The sequence below is a fragment of the Meleagris gallopavo genome, chromosome 6 (assembly GCF_905368555.1).
Source record: "Meleagris gallopavo chromosome 6, MGAL_WU_HG_1.1, whole genome shotgun sequence".
Taxonomy (NCBI): Eukaryota; Metazoa; Chordata; class Aves; order Galliformes; family Phasianidae; genus Meleagris; species Meleagris gallopavo.
The window spans coordinates 41,195,854-41,211,007 of NC_139409.1; the positions used below are offsets into that span (position 1 = coordinate 41,195,854).

The following is a 15,154-nucleotide window of genomic DNA, read 5'->3' on the forward strand; positions in this document are numbered from 1 at the left end:
CTTTTCTAATCCTGTTATAGATATTTCAAGGATAACCAATGATAAAATGCTGGTATATTTTCAAATATTGCACACCAACCTCAGCAATAAACATATTCTTTAAGCTACATGCATAACGGTCCTGCATGCTTGTGTTCTGCTAGACATTTGACTTAAATAATTGCTTTTACATAACACCATTCCCAAACCTACTGTTTTAGAGGAAGAAAATATTTATAAGTTGTGAGAAATGTATTCATCTTGTTTTAGTCTAGCACTGACACTCTCTGCTGTAAGTAATATTCTTTATGTTTGTAGGATCATACCTGCAATACAGTATTTTTTTATTAGGATTTTGGTCACACTAATGCTGTTTGTTATTTTGTTTATCCTCAGGACAGTGATATTGAAGCAGTGGTCAAGCATTTGGAGAGCATCCTAAATAGCTCATTGGGTAAGATGATATTTCTTCTTTAAATGTAATATCAGCAGTTATTAAATACTCTTATTCATCACATTCCCATTATTTCCATTTTGCAAAAAAAAAAAAAAACTCAAAAAAGTGATCTTCCTGAAAACTGCGTTCTTAATCTACTACTAATGAGATAAAATGAATTTTTAGAAGTTTGTTATTGTTGTTTTTAAACAAAAAAAAGATGATTGAAATTTGGATAATGTATATTCTACTTTACATTATTTCAGTACAGGCATAGGAAAATCACTGAGAATTTCAGTTTGCAATTTAATCCTAAAGTCTCCTGCAAATTCTCTCTATAAAGAGTTTCAAACTCTATTTTTCATACTCTACTTAAAAACTAAAAAGAAGTTATAAATGAAGGATGGCTATCTACTGGAGCTGGTGTGGCCATGGAAGACTACAAATTAAGCTGTGCCAGTAGCAGTCTGTAGGTGGGTAGCCTTGATTTGGTGCCTCATTTACACTCAGTCGTGATAAACTTGTGACTTTGAAAGCAAAAGATAGGAGAAGCTTGGGATATCCTCCTTGCAGTGATTCCTCCATTGTTGAGCTCTGTTTCATCCCAACTCGTGAGCATGAAATGATAGCAGAGAAAAGTTAAGAAGAAAAAGGATAAAAGGGAGTAGTCAAAGGTATGGGCATCACACTCACTGTCACCTTCTGATCACCTTTGGAGTTCATGTCAAGGTGATCTTTATGACTGAATGAAAGCCTGTTATCATGTGTTTTGCCTTCATACTAACAGACCCCTTGGTTTTCAAATTTTGCACTTATTTATAAATTTGCAGCCCTGTTGTCTGCAGGAGGTTTACAGAAGTGGAAATGGGAACAAAATGTTGCTGTATGCTTCAGTAATGTTTTCTTAATGTAAGAGAGGAATTGCCCTAATGGCTTCTGGGAATAATCCAGAGTACTGCCCAAAGCCAAACAATGACATTCTTTGAAAAATAAATCTTAGTTTTAAAGAGTTTCTTGGCTTCCTCTTTTTCTTTCAATATGAAGAAAAAGAAGATGCCTTTTAAAATTATGATATTAAAGAATTAAATTATGATTTAATAATTAAAAATCATCTGACCACTCTGTGCTGAAACTTAAAGCCTTTCTCAAAGCTGAGCTAGCAATTAGGTTTCCATCATCTGTTCCAAACAAATACCTGTGATGATAATATGACAGAAATTTACTAGGGTTCCTTTTATCTTTGTATGCTCAGTATTGCTGAAGAGCTTTGAATATTTACTCTTTTATGTTCTTTCAATGTCAAGCTACAAAGCTGGACAGAGTGCAAACTATCTTTAAAATAATCTTAATCTATATCTCATCTTGTTAATGTGCATCTTAGCCAGAACTCTATGATCCAGGTTTATTATTTTTTATGTCAGGATGTAAAACCTAGAAGCATTGTGCTTATTAACCAGAAATGCTTGTATCATATTGTTTGGTTGGTGTATTGGTTTTTGTTTTTTTTTTTTCAACATTCTTACTGCAATTTAATCATTTTTCATTAAAAAAAATCAATTTATGATATGGAAAGATATTTCAGTTGTGTTGTTACAGGGAACTCTTAAAAATGCACGGTGACCATTTTCTTAACAATTGAATTAAATAAGTATTGTTACTCCAGGTCTAGTAATTACAGAAAAGAAAGAGAAAATGAATAAATGATTGCAGCTGTTAAAAAAAAAGCGCTCACTGTAGTAATGTAGTTAATTTTTTTTATCCATGCATCTTGTAACTCCTGCTTTGCCTGGTATTGTGCTCACCTTCCCACTTGTATTAATGCTAGTAACTTCAGCCTAGCGTGACAGGGGTGATGTGGTGAGCCCTCAGTACATGCAGTCCTTCACCAGGAATGCTTCTTCCTCACTCGAGGATCCACTTGGGGGAGTTTTCTTGTGTTTGCCAACGTTGTTTTTCCTTCAGTGGCCTACAAATTCCTGTCATATCAAAAAGATGTGCGTTTTACATAGCTTGGATGTTTTCTTTGTTAACCCTAAGTGCTAAAGCTAGTTTCGCCCATTTCCAGGTCTGCATTTCTTTAACAAGTAGAAAGCTGTAGTAGACATGGGGTCCCCAGTGCCAGCTTATGCCTCACCTTTTACAGTTCCTTGCCCATAGCCTCATCTTATGTCTCTACTTCTCAAAGTTTCTGTATCAGGCAGATTCCACATAAGTAACTAATGGTTTCTACTATCCATCTAAAAAGTCTGGTTGTAGAAAAGAAAAGTCTGTTTTGCCCAGCTAGGTTGTAGATGTTCCCTCCCCAGAGGTGTTCAAGGCCAGGCTCAAAACCCCATCCAGCCTGGCTTTGAGCAACCTGTTTGAGCAACCCTCTGCTGTAGGAGGTGTCCCTGGGGTTTGGAACTACATGATCTTAAAGACCCCTTCCATCCCAAACCATTCTATGGTTCTGTGATTCTAAGAATACAAAGATAAGTGGAAATAAAACCAATAGCCCCAAGGTCCTTAGAAGAACTGCAGTTACAACTTTAGCTATTAAAATGAAGCTCCAGCCGGGCAAAACCCGACAGTCCTCAGTGCTGAAGTCTTGCAAACCCAGACCCAAGTCTGTGGGCTGTGCCTGTGGGCACATGTTGCTAGGCTGCGGACCTGCAACATTATTGCAACGACTGCTCCTTAAAACAGTAGGAATTTCATGGCAGTAATAGGGTGGCTGCAGAAGTTTGACTGGTCCAAATTTCTCATAACATTTTTCATTGTTCAAGGAATCGTAAAAAAAATATATGTACAATTTCAAGCATATCTTAGAGAACATCTGAGTAAAGTTAGAACTTTTTTTTTTTTAATGTCAGCAAGGGCCACGATGAAAATGATGGAGTAAAATTGCATTGTTTTTCCATTTATGGAGTTTCTTTTGTATAAAAACTCAGAGGTAAAGGGTAAAATCCTGAGACTTTTTGAATTAACTGAGTTTTCCAGTAAATCACTGTGAATATCTGTGCTTTAGTACTATGCAACCTTCACTTGGAATTGGCTTTGCAGCTCTGCGTAGTTGATTTGAGATAAAAAATCATGCATATAAAGCATGAAAAATGGAGTACATACAAGAAAGGAGCTACAAAATGAAAGGAAGTTTGAAAAACTACCTCCAAAGTTTACTGTCTTCTTAGCTTAAGCAAAGGGAAAGTTAGAGGCAATTTGGTCAGTTTGTATTTTTAAAACATTGTAAACTCAGGAAAATACCTGTGATTGTGAGGAGCTTTTCAGTCTTAGAGAAAAAGGCATTGGAGGATCTCATGTGTAGAAATGAAAGCTGAAAAAGCAGATCCAAACCAGTAGTCTATGATTCAGTGGAGATAGTTGTTTCTTAACACATAATGTATTATCAAGAGATGCAGTAGATGTCTAACACCAGTACTTGGGGTGTTAGCAGAAATGTAGGTATGAATTCCTTTAAAACATAATGTTCAGACGTCTCATCAGCTAATGATAATCATCTTTTTTTACTGTATCTTTGAGTAAATGTGAGCAGAGTATTTCTTTCATCCTTTTTCCCTTTGACAGAGTGAGAAGGATGCAGTGAGTGCAACAAAACTGATACTTCATGACCCAAGAGGACAATTTTGCCTCTTGTTTTCTGCTAGAGGCTGGAAGACTGCTCATCTTTAAAATATATATGGGAAGTGAAAGTACTTGGCTTTGAAAAGTCACTGTTTTTGTTTTTTCATTTGATTTAGTTTAACTAATCAACAATGGTAAATTGCTTAACAATGCAAATAGTTACTTGGCCAGATTTTGAAGAAGCATAGTTATTTGTTCTGTAGATATATAGGTAGGCAGACTGTTGCAAGGTGGGAAGCTGGGTGCAAAATACATTACTAATCAAGTAACTGCCTCTAAGAAAATCCCTGTGAGTTAGAATTTGGTGTGGGTTATGAATCACTCTAGGAAAAGTTTTGAGGCTTTTCATAGTAACAGTGTGAAAAGCTGTTAGTGGATTTCACTGAGAGCTCTTTTTTTCATGAGTAGCTGTACCTGTAACGCATCCTACAATCTGTAGTCCTCGCAGCTGCTTCACAGTTCCCAGAAGATCATATTTAATGGAGATGAAGATAGATATTAGTTTGTGTTTAAAGAGGAAGCATTTGTTGGCCAACTGCCAATGTTGAAAGTAGGCAAAGTAAGAATTATTTAGACTGGAATCCTAGGAAAAAAAAAAACAAGAAGGATGCCTTTAATAATGAAATGTCAGAAGAAAGGGAGATAAAGTATTGTAGCAATAAATAGACTGAACCCACTAAGTAGAAAGAGTTTGCTGTGCTCTTACCACGATGATATATCCTGTAATAATAAAAATATCAGAATTTAGCTGGGACCTGTGGTTAAATGTACTCAGTCTTGAAAGAATGCAAGGTTTACATTTTCTGTAGACCACTCGTGCTCAAGGCAGAAAAAAAAGTAATTGTTTTTGAAGTCTGACAATGATAGCAAAGCCCAAGTCCTCACATCTGGACCCTAATTCCCTGCCAACTCAGAAAGGAGTGAGCCACCCAGTAAGTCATAAGCATTGCTTCACAGCACTTGGATCATCCTCAGGTCTACTCTGAATACCTGAATTCTTTGGTGCTGCTGAAGTAATTGAATGCTTAGAGATCACATGACACACAGGATTAAATAGATGGATATGCATGTGTAATGTTAAAGTAAATTATCGGGATTTTTTTTTCAGTGTATGAAGTTATTGGTTGCTAGTGAGAAATGAGCTTGTAAATTTTCATCTTATAAACTGTGTTAACTGTATCTCAATTTTAATACGTAGGCACCAGATAAGTGTTGGCCATTAAATGGCAAGAGAAGTTTGAAATCTTTTCTAAGCAGTCAAATGGTTTGTCCACAGCCAGAGAATGAAGTCAGTGATCTGTTTCTTCTTTCATCTGTCTCCATGACTACTTCCTATGTTCACTTGCAAAACCCTGAATCTGGGAGATGCTCAGATGCTCACTGTGAACAATTCAGCTGAGTCCTCCATGGTAGAAAACTTACTCGCAATATTCAAATTTGCATGATCAGGATCTATAATCATGTAAGACATAGGAGCCTAACTCTTGGGAAAGTCATGATTATGCATTCAGGAGAAGCATTCTGTACTGTCTGGGTGTGTCTATACTGCTCAGAGCAGAAGGGTAGCTGCATGCTCCTTCTGGCTGTACATGATCAATGCTAATGTAATCCAAGCTAAAACCCAGCTAAGTCCAAGTTAAAAATACCTGCTTGGAGAGGAGATTGTGTTTATGTAGCCAAGGCATGACATTAACTTCTTTGTGTGACTTTTGGCTTATTCATGTCCCATGTAGAACCCTGTTGTGGCTGTTCAGAACTTAGGTGCTGTGTGCCACAGCCCATGGATTTACAGAGAAGTTCCACCATGATATACATTCTCTCTGGGGAATTGGAATCCTAATGCCAAATATTTTTTTGCAGGAAAGAACTAAAATAATCTGCTTTGCTTGGGTGAAAGCAAAATATTTTTTTTTCTCCCCCAGCTACAAATAAATGTGAGGAGTATGCAAAAGTAAAGGGAAGAACTGAGTAAGCCAAAAAGAGGGACTAACACAGGAGAATAATGAGAACAAACTGGCAAATAAAGAAATTCTGTCTGGAAATCAAGGGGGATTTTAGCCAGCTAGTCACAGTGTGGCTCTGGAATTGTCTTCCAGTAGGAGCAGTAGAGGCAATAAGTAAATAAATCACTAACTTGAACCTGAGGGCTTGTCAGAGGTTGGGCAGGGGCTTTGTGTGATGCAGTGGCAACATAAAATTGTGGGATATTTGAACTGACAACTCTGGCAGTCTTCTGTGATTGAGCAGCTCTGGTCTTAGGTCATTAAATATAACAGCACATGAACTATGTGAACAGGAAGTGTGTGTGTGTGAGCATTTGCATATGTATATATGCATATATATAGTCACAGATATACTTACATGGAGTACTTTCATCTGAAGAGGAAAGCGATGCCATAAGTCAGTTTACTGTCTGATTGGTAAAACACTATGAGTTTACAGAATGATTGAGCCAAAGGAGAGACTTGCCTATTAGGAAGAGAGTTTCTGCTCTTTCTTACAACTAAGTGCAAGAACAATGTAAGAAAATAAATATTGTCCAAGTAAATTTCATTTTGTTGAATATTTGTCTCTCCCAGCATTTCTTTTAGTAACTGTCCTTTCTATTGTAATAGAATAATTCCTTCACAGCAGGAAAATTCATTTACAATTCTGGTGCTTTTGAGATATAAATCTACACATCACTGCAAAAGGAGTTGCCCTTAATGTGTATTTAATAATCTAATTCATCTTTACCTAATATGGCACTACCTTGTGAGGAACAGGAGAAGTCTTCCTCCTCCTGACTACCCTTGACTCTGAAATAGTGTTCAGGGGATGAAGATGAATGAGGTTGTATGTCTGTGCATTGATTTGTAGGTTCGGCAACTGTCACCAGCATGGCTCCAGGGGTACTCCAGGGATTCAGAACCCTCAACAACACTATGGCTGAGACCAAGTTGAACCGCATGAGGGAGTAAGTAACATATTTGCGTGTTGCCAATATCTAGGCAAAGAAGATGCATTTGAAAAATGGCAGAAGATAAACAAAACCATGTTGCCTCCCCACCCCAAAAAATCCCTAACATGCTAAGGTATGTTTTACAGACTGGATATCTATTTCCCTGCACAGAAGTTGAAGTTTGACAGTCAGTTCTGATTGTTTTCTTGTAATCTGTACTATCACTATCATCTTTTCCAAGATCTAGTTTGTTTGAGCTGCAGATCTTCATGTTCCCACCATGTTTGCTCCCTCACCTGCACTTCATTCTAGCATGGAAAAAAAGGTTAAAATTTGTTTCCTATAGTGATACGATGATTAAAACTAAATGTCATTGCTGTTGCCTTGGGTTTTCAAATGAGATAAGGGAAATAGCATACACAACTCCCTTTGAAACTCAATTGCTTTCACCATCATTAACCATCACCTAAACTTTATTAATAAAGATTTTAATGTCTTTATAAAAAAAGATCTGTGCTTCCACTCTAAAGTGTACTGGTTGGCATATCTTGAATTTCTTCCAGCAAAATGTCAGTAATCTGTGACTTTCCAAGTTTTATTGCTCCCTAATCTAGGTACTGAACTGATAATCATTATACTATTTATTATTTCTGAACTCAGTTTTTCTTTACAGTATTGCAACATTCAAATGATTTCAGATTTTAAGCTCCTTAAAAAAAGGGCATTTCTATCTTGTATGAGTGGACGGTATCAGTGATGTGGCATGTGTTATCAGAGTCCAGACAGTTAATGCTCCCCTTAAATGATTTCATTAAAGAAAATTAATGCAACTGTAACTGCATTGATGCCAATCACTGTTTATAACACATCATTTGTACAACGTGCTGTACATTCAAGAGAAATAATCTGATTTACTCCAGATTCTCCGTTTTATGATATTCCGATAAACAGCTGTTCCTTGGGTTTCACTTCACGGCTTAGTCCTTATTATGAAACTAATCAGCAGGTTTCACAGTATCTGATTCCTTTCCATTCTCTTTTCATAGAAAGTACTTTTAAAAAAACCACCCAAAATGCATCATGTTGCACCCACTAGTTGCAAGGTAGGGTTGTTTAGTCAAAATACTCACTGGTCTTCCAGCCTTCACCTTGTGTTCTTACAGTTACAGGATAAACCTTAACTATTTGAGCTTCATGGTCATTATCTCTAGAGCTGAGGTATAATTAAATCACTTCTTGAAAAGTCTGCTTTTTAGTGCTGTCTCTCTATTTTCACAGTTTGTTGGTTCTGATAGGATCAGCCTGTAATGGTGGTTAAATGCTGAAAAAATTGGAAGTTGTATTGTCCTTTGGAAATGGCACATCACAGTGTAGTTTATAAAACAGTCAAATGCTAATGAAAAGCCTGATTAATTTCAGTGTTTACATTCAGTGCATTAGGCCTCATTGTTTTGGAATGCTTTCCTTGTCATCTAATTCCTGAATGAGAATGGTCAGCTGCCCACTCAGCTGGAGTCTTGAGAATAACCAACAGACTGTATCTGTGAGCCATACCATAAGCCATTTTAAAGTAAGAATCGTTAAGAGAAAAACTGGAGGGGAGTATTGCTTTGGTTTTGCTTGTTGTGGTTTTTTGGAAAATAAGGGTATAGATTCCCTGTTGTGAACTGTAATAGTTAGTTTAAAGAAGTCTGCCTAAATATGTACTCATGTTACTGTGCTTTCCCCTGAATATACTATGACCAGGTGATATCTGAATATCTAGATATCAAAGTATGTAAAGATATGTTCATTGCTTCAATATCTGGGTGTTAAGGAGCAAGTAAGTGAGCACAGTACCCAGCATACACATGCAAAAGGAGATCCCTGCAAATTCTCACATACATGAGAGAATGCACATAGAGCACAGTGAGAGAGTTTTCAGTGGGAAGAAGTATACTCATTCAAAATGATGTGTGAAGCCTCATCTGCTCTGTTCATCCATCAGCAAACTTCACATGGTGTGTTGTACTTCTTTCAGAAGCATCTGCTGTAATCTTGTGCAGGGCTTTATATTCATGTGAGGGGGCATTATGAAGCTAAAAGCCTTTACAGGAGTGTAGAAGGAGGAAGATATTGATGTTCTGGAGTACTGTAGGTAGGTGTCCTTTGTCTCCTATTTTAACTTTTTTTTTTAAAAAAAAGCTTCACCTATAGACAGCTTGATTCTGTTATGGTTTAGTCACCAGCTTCCTTCAATATAGTCCCTGAATGTTTCCTCCAACATCATCTTACCAATCCCACTGCATTCCCTGTTTCAGCATTTTGAGTTGTTATCCTCTCAGTAAAAGCCATGATAAAGTCCCCCAATCCAGTGACAACAATCTAGTTTATTATACTTGATATCAGGACTCATTATAAAGTTTGTAGCAGCATAGATTTAGCTTTATCTTTCAACTGGAGTTCATTATGTCTGCAAGATTTCTACTTCAATGCTAACACATTTAATATTAGGATCTTCTGAGGTGTTTATAAGAAATCTCAATTTCTTGAACTAGCTCCTGCAAAGGTTATCTGAGCTTTTTCTCATTATGCTTCTTCCCAACTTTGCATTCTAACTGTAGGAAGTAAGCCAAGTATACAGAGTTCTGTGACTCATACAGTTTTTAGGCTTAGGAGCCTTGTTAGATGTAGGAAACAGAAGTATTTTCTAACCTGGCCACACTCTCATTCTCATGGTTGTTGCTATCCCAGATGGTACTTCCTGCTGCAGTCTAAGAAGCTGTACTCTCACATGTTCTCTAGAGACAAATTGTCTTCACCAGAGAGAGAAATGAAGAAAAACGAATGGCAGTTTCACTGATGCTACCCTATAGAGATTTTGCAGTTACGCATCTCAGAAGAGAGCCACATTGTTCTTCAGAAAATCCCTGAAGCTAAAGCACTTTTTTCCATCTGATCAAATTGTTATACCAGCTGTATAGGTTGTTTTTTTCTTTTCCCCCCATTGATGTCCATAAAGCTTGTCAAAGCCTCCTTTACAAGATATCTGAAGCTTTGTCAGTACTCATTACCTGAAAGATTGACATTGTCCCTAGGGAAAACTTCAGAATAGTCATTGTAGCAAATGCTTGTTTTCTGCTTCTGAAAAGCTTGGTAGGTAGAACTGATGAACTGATGGCTTTCTTCAGCAGCACTGATAGCTGTTGTAGCCCTTAAGAAGCTATGGAGGTCAAAATCTATTTTAAAAGAGATAGGCCCATCATGTTTAGATATGTAACTGGAAAAAGGATTTTATATAGGAAGTGTAGCATCTCCCTTGTGAGGAAAGGATGAGGGAGCTGGGTCACTTTAGTTTGGAGAAGAGGAGACTGAGGAGTGATCTCATTCATGTTTATAAGTACATAAAGGAGAATGAAGCCAGGCTCTTCTCAGTGACATCCAATGATAGGACAAGGGGCAATGGGTGCAAGCTGGAACTTAGGAGGTTCCACATAAATACAAGAAAAAACTTCTTCATGGTGAGGGCAACAGAACACTGGAACAGACTTCTCAGAGAGGTTGTGGGGTCTCCTTCTCTGGAGATACTCAAAACCCACCTGGACACATTCCTGTGTGACCTGATCTTGGTGCTCCTGCTCCAGCAGGGGGATTGGACTAGATGATCTTTCAAAATCCCTTCCAATCTCTGTGATTCTCTGATATTCCTTTTCATCTTGGTGTGTCCTACTATGAGGCCCTTCTTTCCATAGTAGCTGACTATCTCAGATGGTTCTTCACAACTGTATGGGAAGTCTTACAATATGCTTGAGATCTGAAGTTACTACAGGGCTTCATGATCTAAAGGTGAGAAATAAGGCAAGTGTTTACAGAAATTTATGAAAAAGAAAAAGCCTTATTTGGGGCTTTGGTGCTGGTGCTTGTATTCACAATTGCACCTCCCTTTATTATGTAGTACTTGCATCCCAGTTGTCCAGTAAGGGGAAGTTTGCCTTTGAAACCTTCTCAACACTTTAGTGAAAATTCATTTTTTGAAAAATGAGAATTTGTGTTTTACAGAGTAAGGCTGGTTTTTTTGTTTTGTTTTGTTTTTTTTCATAATATCTATGGAATATAAGTTGTATTTTGTACTCTCTGCACTTAAAATATAAAAAGAAATAAAAATGAAAAAAATGAGGAAAAAACTGTTAGTACAGAGTACTTTGTGCTCCTTTGTGGAGGTATCCATGAATACATACAATGAGTCATTTTAATAGCAGTGAACTTTAATATGCAATTTAGAATTCAATAAAATATATGTCAGTAAAAGGAAAAGGCTTTTATGCCCCAAATTTTAAATAAATTAAAATCCTTTAGCACAGCAGTAAGCACCTCTTAGTCAGTCCCTGAAGTCTTACACACAGCAGTCTGCCATGATCAGGCAAAAGACTTCATCATCACCTGCTGAGTGTAAGTGAAGCTGTCTTTCAGAAGTCATGGAGAAAAGGCATATAGCGATATTTTTCTTCTATTCCTGTGAATGCTCATAACACTATTGGTTAAGACTCATGAACAGTATGCATATATACTTCTTTTGCTTGTGACCTTGGCATCAAATATATCGTTCGTCTTAAAAATTCATAAAGAAAGGTCATACTGAAGTGATTGAATGGGCACTGAATATTCTGTAACATTAGTAGTCCTAAAAATGTCTGAAGTGCAGAAGATTCTGTGTACATTTATTTCTGCACATTTTTAAACTCTTGTTGTAAAGAGACTGGCTATTTGATTTAGTGATTTATTAGATGCTGGATGGGCCTTCTTCGGAACCAACTCTGAGCCTACTGAAAATGAGTTTGTTATTGACATCATGGAGGACATCTTTAGGTGAAGCCAAATGGAAGAAATATAGAAAATCCAACTGGAGTTTTAGACTTAAAAAAAAATTTCAGAGGCCTTTGGTTACTAATAAATGTCATGTTGAAAGTATTATGATGTAAATGTACCTGAGGACTACAGTATTTTCTTGCAGACAAGAGACCTATTTGGTATTGCCACTGCCTGAGCTGTGACTGATTTTTGCAGCCAGGTAGAGGACATTATTCTTGAGGATATTGGTGCTGTAATGTTTTTGAGCATGAGATTTCCTCTTATACATACTTCAGTTATTCTGTTTAATACTCTGTTTTCTGGTAGTAATTTCAGTGTTGTGATCACACAACAGCTTACAGTATAAATGTAGATTTTTATTTTGCATGGTCTAAGCCAAAATATTAGCTGCATGTCCATCCTCCTTGTCAAATTTTTATTGCACTTTATTTTCGAAGGCCAGTCTCCATCTCTTAGTGTTAAGGGCATGTTGGTGTCCTAATCTCCAGGATTACTTGCTCTGATACTTCTGGGGTACTATCCCTCTCATTCAAACTGAGTGTACATAGAATTTTGTCCTTCTATCTAGAACAGTGTGATCCTTGGTATCTAGATTCATCAATTTACATCTTCAAGATTAGAGTGGTAGGTAAGGAGGGATGTGAAAGTGTGTAAATCTTGGAAAATCTGTTGTATTCATTTAGGCCTTACCTAGCTTCCATGCAGGAAATAAATCACAATACTTGAGTAGATCCAATTTTCTCAAGAAATAGTTCATTACAAGAACTATAACAAGAACTATAACTCCTTTTCTGCCGAGTACATGCAGAGTCACACAGGGAGCAATGGCAAAGGAATTAGTGAGGCTCATGTTTCACATCTTCAGGTTGAATGTGTTTTGTGCTGTAACATAACAGAATTTCTGTACTATTGAGTTGCAAATGATGGCATCTTTAAAATTGTTAAGATGCACGTCGAGAGTATTATAGCTATTTGCCTTCAATTTTAGTGGCTGCTCAGTTTTTCCTGTTATTCTTTTCAACAGGCCTTCACCCCAATGTGTACTGTAGGAGGGGAGAGAGGACTATAGCAGAAATTGTGCTGGTTCTCCAATATATCTGAGCTCAGCAAATCTTGCAAGTGATTCATAATTTAGTTGTTAGGTGGGGATGTACTGATTATATAGATCTCAAAGTACACCCTGCCAGCTATGAGCAAGGTCAGAATTTACCAGCTGCTGTTGAAAAGTATTTGGCAAGAACAGTGTGCTTTTCCCCATTTTTTTCTCACAGAATCACAGATTTTTTGTTTTCCTTTGAAGTTAGTGTATATATATATATATATTGTTCCACCTTTATGATTTTGGAAAATGGGATTCTGATTTGAAGTCCCAGGTCACTAATCCAAATATCCTTGGATTTTTACCCAGTCTGTAGAATAAGACATGTGTTGACTCTGGTACAAAGCCCTCAACCATATAGCCTAAATTAAATCAATACTGTTTTATTTGCTATATCTCAGTATAAAAATGTCCACAAGAATTGTTATCATAGGATCATAGGATGACTTAGGTTGGAATGGACCTTAAAGATCATTGAGCTCCAAACCCCTCGCGTGGGTAGGGTTATGATGCACTTGGAATAAGTACAGGGAGCAAACTTGGTAGTGGGTCTATTACCCAATATACAAAATGGCACAATTAAGCTTTGATGTGATTTCTTGGGATGCTCATCCTGGTGCTCATTTTACACATTGTTGAGCCTCAGGTCCAGCATTTAAAATGAACTGTAAGATTTTATGAATTTACTTGAATATGTTAAAAAAAAATCAGACTTTTTCACCTTCTTTACTGGGCTGCATTTCATAGATCTGTGTTGCATTCTGTTATCCTGAATTTTTAAGGATTTTTTAAAATGGATACTAATGTCACAATTGCTTTAGCAGTAGAGAATTTTCATCCAGTCTGAAAACTGTATTCCAGCTACAAAACACATAATTATTAATGTAGAATCATCCATTTTAAAATGTCAAATAGCCCCGAACACTCAAAACATTACAATTAGACTAATACATCTTTTTGTTTTGCACATAACACATAATTTCCCTAGTTTGTCTTGCTGTGTATACATCATACATAGACTGAGCTATTCAGTTTTGTAGTGCCTTAATTTTGTCAATCATTTCCAAATGTGAGAATGCTCTCACATGCCATTAATTATATAGTCTGTTTTCAATATAGGTACACTTAAAAAATCTTGACAGTGTTTGCTAGATGCGGCATAGTGACCTTGGGAGGTTTATTGAGGCATGTGGAAGTAATAATGGTAGTGAATACTCAAATGGCACTCAGCAAACCCTTCTGGAAAGAGGTTAGCAATGCAGGCTGCTATAATAAAAATAGACTCAAAGAGAACTTCTTTGTTCATCATATTTTTTTTCCCCGCTTATTTCACTGAAAAATCAGAGCTTTTTTTCTTTTTTCTTTTTTTTTTTTCTGTACATTATGGGAAATTGGTTAGGCACATAGCTCCAGAAGGAGGGAAATACTCTGCTGAAACTCCTGCTGTCTCCCATTAGAGACCATGAAGACTATTTTAGAGTAATGAGTATTTGGCCTGTGATTTCTATCAGTTTCTCCCAGAAGACAGATTTTATCCCTGAGTGATTGATTTATGATAGTATTCCACTTGCTGAATCATTCATATTCAATGAAGACTTTAGCGCTCAGTGCAAATTAACTCCCTGGACAGGTTGCTTGGAGTTCTGGGGCCAGGTATTTTTCATAAAGCACAAAAAGCCCTCCACCATTCCCCATTCTCACAAACTCTGCTCTGATTTCTGTAGACAGAATTCAACAGCTCTGAATTCACAGTTCTTCCAAGAGCTGATATTAGCTTTTACTTATCGATTTATCTTAAAAAATGAAATGCATAGAGAATATTATTGATATTTTCTCAGCTGTCTACAGCTTTAATTAATAAGATTCTTATTATCTCAAGGGAAAACATGTCCTAAATATGCTTTAAATTTTGCAGATCCTTGAAGTAGGGTGTCAGAGTTTTGTTTGCAATGAAATGAAGGTGCTTTAATTCAAGAGTTATGAAGTAATTAAGTATGAGTTATAAAAATTATCACTGTCTTCAAGTGAAGAGATTTTCATTCAGTGATATTACAATGAAAGTCAAAGTCCACTGATGCTTGAAGGTGATTGTAGGGGGTAGTCTTAAGAATTCAGATTTCATTTTACTAGCTTTTGTACCATAATTCATCCCGCTTTTTCTTCGTTTTTTAATATGCCCTTTTCTTAGACTTTGCCATACTTACCACGTTCCCAAGACCCAACAGACATC

At 36.8% G+C, this 15,154-nt stretch overlaps 1 protein-coding gene across 6 annotated transcripts in view; it reads left to right on the forward strand.

Moving 5' to 3' along the window:
- NEK11 (NIMA related kinase 11) overlaps positions 1-15,154 on the forward strand; it is a 112,908-nt gene that overhangs the window by 63,752 nt on the left and 34,002 nt on the right. For 5 of the 6 annotated variants that reach the window (XM_003207228.5, XM_085226454.1, XM_010712924.4 and 2 more), the window contains 2 exons: positions 376-433; positions 6,896-6,992. In XM_003207228.5, coding sequence (XP_003207276.2) covers positions 376-433; positions 6,896-6,992 — 155 coding nt within the window. The remainder of the gene's footprint in view (positions 1-375; positions 434-6,895; positions 6,993-15,154) is intronic. The other variant, XM_085226456.1, reaches the window with a different exon arrangement.